Source organism: Myotis daubentonii, chromosome 5 (assembly GCF_963259705.1).
Source record: "Myotis daubentonii chromosome 5, mMyoDau2.1, whole genome shotgun sequence".
In the NCBI taxonomy this organism is placed as follows: domain Eukaryota; kingdom Metazoa; phylum Chordata; class Mammalia; order Chiroptera; family Vespertilionidae; genus Myotis; species Myotis daubentonii.
The window spans coordinates 91,404,430-91,407,987 of NC_081844.1; the positions used below are offsets into that span (position 1 = coordinate 91,404,430).

The 3,558-nt window shown below is 51.2% G+C and overlaps 1 protein-coding gene across 1 annotated transcript; it reads right to left on the bottom strand.

Moving 5' to 3' along the window:
* Positions 1-281: 281 nt before the first annotated feature.
* On the bottom strand, positions 282-3,088 carry LOC132235866 (folliculin). Its single transcript, XM_059698944.1, has one exon. It carries the CDS (start codon positions 3,054-3,056, stop codon positions 1,326-1,328), a length of 1,731 nt encoding a protein of 576 aa, XP_059554927.1. The 5' UTR covers positions 3,057-3,088; the 3' UTR covers positions 282-1,325.
* Between the last annotated feature and the right edge of the window lie 470 nt (positions 3,089-3,558).

Genomic DNA, 3,558 nt, shown 5'->3' on the forward strand with positions numbered 1-3,558 from the left:
GGAGTCTGTACTTTAGTAGGAAGTAGGAAGAGGACAAACAAATAATGAGACAGTAATAGATTATAAGAAATGCCATGCTCATTTTAAAACAAAGCAAAACAAATGCAAAACTACAAAAAGTGAGAATCACCCTCATCCAGAGAGAACAGCTGTGACCAATCTAAGGTGCTTCATTCATGCACATGTCCCACCACTAACTTGATGTGTAATACAGCTTTGTAAAAAATTGTGATAAAACACACATAAAACTTACCATCTTAACCATTTTTTTTTTTTTTTTAAGTTATAAAAATACGTATTTATTGTTTCAATGTTCTTACATAATACAGATACCTAGTCATATACTTAGTCTTCATGTTAAATATAAATAAACAAAAACTAAACAAATCAGCAAAACTGCTGGAAAATCCCTCCAAACCATGAACCCTTATAAAAATGCAGAGAGGATGAGATGATCTTACCTTAAGTCACCATGCTCTGAAGATTAACTGCAGCCAAATGTGTGTAAAGAAGCAATAAAAACAAAGTGACGTGGAAGAGTACACAGTGAGCTGGGCAAGTCAAATGGCTCCAGGAACATTTCGGCAAAGTGTCATCTTTGTGTAACAAAGATCAGGGGCTTGACCTCAAACTATAGGGTAATTTCAAAGCAATACCAGGACAGCATGGCCAGAAGACTTGGTAGTCACATGACTTCAGAACATGAGTCCCCAAGGACCCACCGATGAGGAATACCTCCTCTTTACTCGAAAAGCCTGTCCCAGAGCCCTAACTCAAAACCAGGTTACTAAAAATGACTAAGGATCAGCACCTGTCTTGAAAATCCACAACTGTAGTGATACTACATGTGTGCATTTAATGCCTGGAGAACTCTTGCTGCATTTCAGAACAGAAAGTTTTGAATGTTAACCTCAAGAGAAAGTATGATATTGTGGCGAAAATACCCAGGTCAGGACTGGCCTGACGTGTCTTCCCTATAAAAGTTGAGATCTAAGTCCACGAGCGACAGGAGACACAGTTTCCTTCGTCTTCTCTCACAGGGTGCACCGGTGCAGGGGCCTGTCCTTGTCACAAGTCTCCCACGGTCCTCTTCAGGCTGGAGCAATGGAAACAGCCGGTGGGATGATCCCAAGAACTCACCACACCCAAATCCCACACACAGGCATAGTTCAGCCCCAACAGTTTGCATGCCCTGCTCGGACACAGCTCCGTGCCAGCAGTGCAGGATGGGACAGCCTAGGATGGCCACCAGACACCCAATCTCTGAGTGCAATGGCAAGGATGGCCATCACCACTTCCCAGAAGGCACTGACTTCCATGGTGGGTCAATTACGAGGCTCTGTGGTCGGGGGGCTCCGGACCGTGGACATGAGGTGGGACTTGTAGGTTTTGCTCAGGCCTGTCATCCAGAACTTGAGCAGTTTGACGTTGTCCTCCTCAGATGCTCCGAGGATACTCAGGAGCTTCTGCGTGTCCTCTTTGGGCCGACTGTCCACCTTGGTGAATTTGAAAAGGACCTTCACTTTGTTCATCCATTCTTCTTTGAGGCAGATGAGGCACTGGTCAACCACGTCCACAGACAGATTCTGGTTGGTTAGAGCAGCTTCCATCTTATTCAGAATGGTCGGGCCCACTCGGTCTGCAGCCACAGCACTCCCACTGGTCACCACGAACTCGTACTTGCTCAGAGACTGGTCGTCCTCACACCCAGCCGGGGGGAGGCTGGAGGGAGCGGCTGTGTGGACCTCCACTACGACAGCAAATTCTGAGGAGAGCACGTGGGTGGGGATCTGCACGTGGGGGCTGAGCCCCAGGAAGTTGCAGCGGTAGGCCTCCTCGTACTGGCTGCTGTAAGGGATGACGCGCACACAGCCCACGGGCAGCATGGTCCGGAGAACTTCAAACGCTGACAGGACAAGGTCTGTGTCCCTGCTTTTCCAGATCACCTGGTTCCCCATGAGAACGTGCCAGGCCAACATGCGAAAAGACGAGGCACCCAGGACCTGTCTCATGTGCCGAAGGGACTGAAAGACGGACAGCTTTCGGGGCTGCCAGCTCTCACAGTCTGAGAGCGAGGAGGAAGCTGTGGGACACTTGGTCAGCTCCCGGCCCTCCGCACCCTCTGGCAAGACAGAGGCTTTTTCCTCTTCAGCCTCCGAGTTGTCCCAGCTTTCTGATTCCTCTTCTAAATCCGCGAGCTTCTCCATCTGGACCAAGGTGTCCTCGGTGGGCGCGCCCTCCAGGAGCTTCTCCGTCAGCCGGCTGCCGCACGCCTTCAGGAGCCACGCGAAGGAGGTGTGCAGGCACGCCCAGAGGTTGTCATCGCTGGTCAAGGAGGTGAGCGACCGGGCGGCGTTGCCGTTCCTCTGGTGCAGGAATGGGGTGAAGGCTGTGTTCATCCTCTGGGCGCGCTGTGGGCACCCGAACTGCTCTGCCTCAAACACCTTGAGCGCCTTGCCCTGGAGCTCATCGATGATCCCGCGGATCTTCCCGAGCAGGAAGGGCCAGGAGTTGATGAGGTAGATGCGGTCCATCATGATGGTGATGATGCTGTACCAGCGCTGGAAGCCGCGGGCCAGGCTGTCTTTGATGAAGAAGGTGTGGCTGAACACAAACCCGTGCTGCTCGTCCCCGAAGAAGATAGGGCCTTCGCGGCCAGGGCAGACCTCACAGCTCAGGCTGCGCACGCAGGCCTGGCGGACAATGCTGAAGAGCTGGGGGTGGCTGGGGTGCTGATGGCTGACATATTTAATCGAAGTCTCTTTATCGTGGCTCAGGTACCCGGGATGCCCCACAGCAAGTGATCGGCAGCCCTCGCACATGTCCGACTTCTTGGGTCCTGGGCTGCTGGACTCCGTGCTGGCCCCTTCCGCTGGGCTGTGCGTGCAGATGCCACTGCTCATCTGGATGCCACCCTCCTCCTCCTCGGCCTGCTCCCCCTGGCCAGGGCTGTCCCCAGCCCCCTTCGGAAGAGGGGCGTGCAGAACCTCCGTGCAAAAGAGAGTGCGGGGGCCGTGGAGCTCACAGAAGTGGCAGAGGGCGACGATGGCGTTCATGGTGCCCTGGAGACAGCACAGCCTGCGGTCCGCTCATTTTAAAACAAAGCAAAACAAATGCAAAACTACAAAAAGTGAGAATCACCCTCATCCAGAGAGAACAGCTGTGACCAATCTAAGGTGCTTCATTCATGCACATGTCCCACCACTAACTTGATGTGTAATACAGCTTTGTAAAAAATTGTGATAAAACACACATAAAACTTACCATCTTAACCATTTTTTAAAAATTGATTTTAGAGAGAGAGGAAGAGAGAGGGATAGAGCAATAGAAACATTGATTAGTTGCCTCCTGCATGCCCCTACTGGGGATCAAGCCCGAAACCTGGGTATGTGCCCTGACTGGAAATTGAACTGGTGACCTCTTGGTTCATGGTTGATGGTCAACCATTGAGCACACTGGCCAGGCAGCCAACTTGTGTGCAGTTCAACAGTGTTACTGGTAAATACATACACAACGTGTACAACCAATTTCCAGAACTCTTCATTTTGTGAAACTGAA

Bases quoted from the DNA above. Each gene is read 5' to 3' on its own strand.
- LOC132235866 (XM_059698944.1), bottom strand. From the start codon at position 3,056: ATGAACGCCATCGTCGCCCTCTGCCACTTCTGTGAGCTCCACGGCCCC.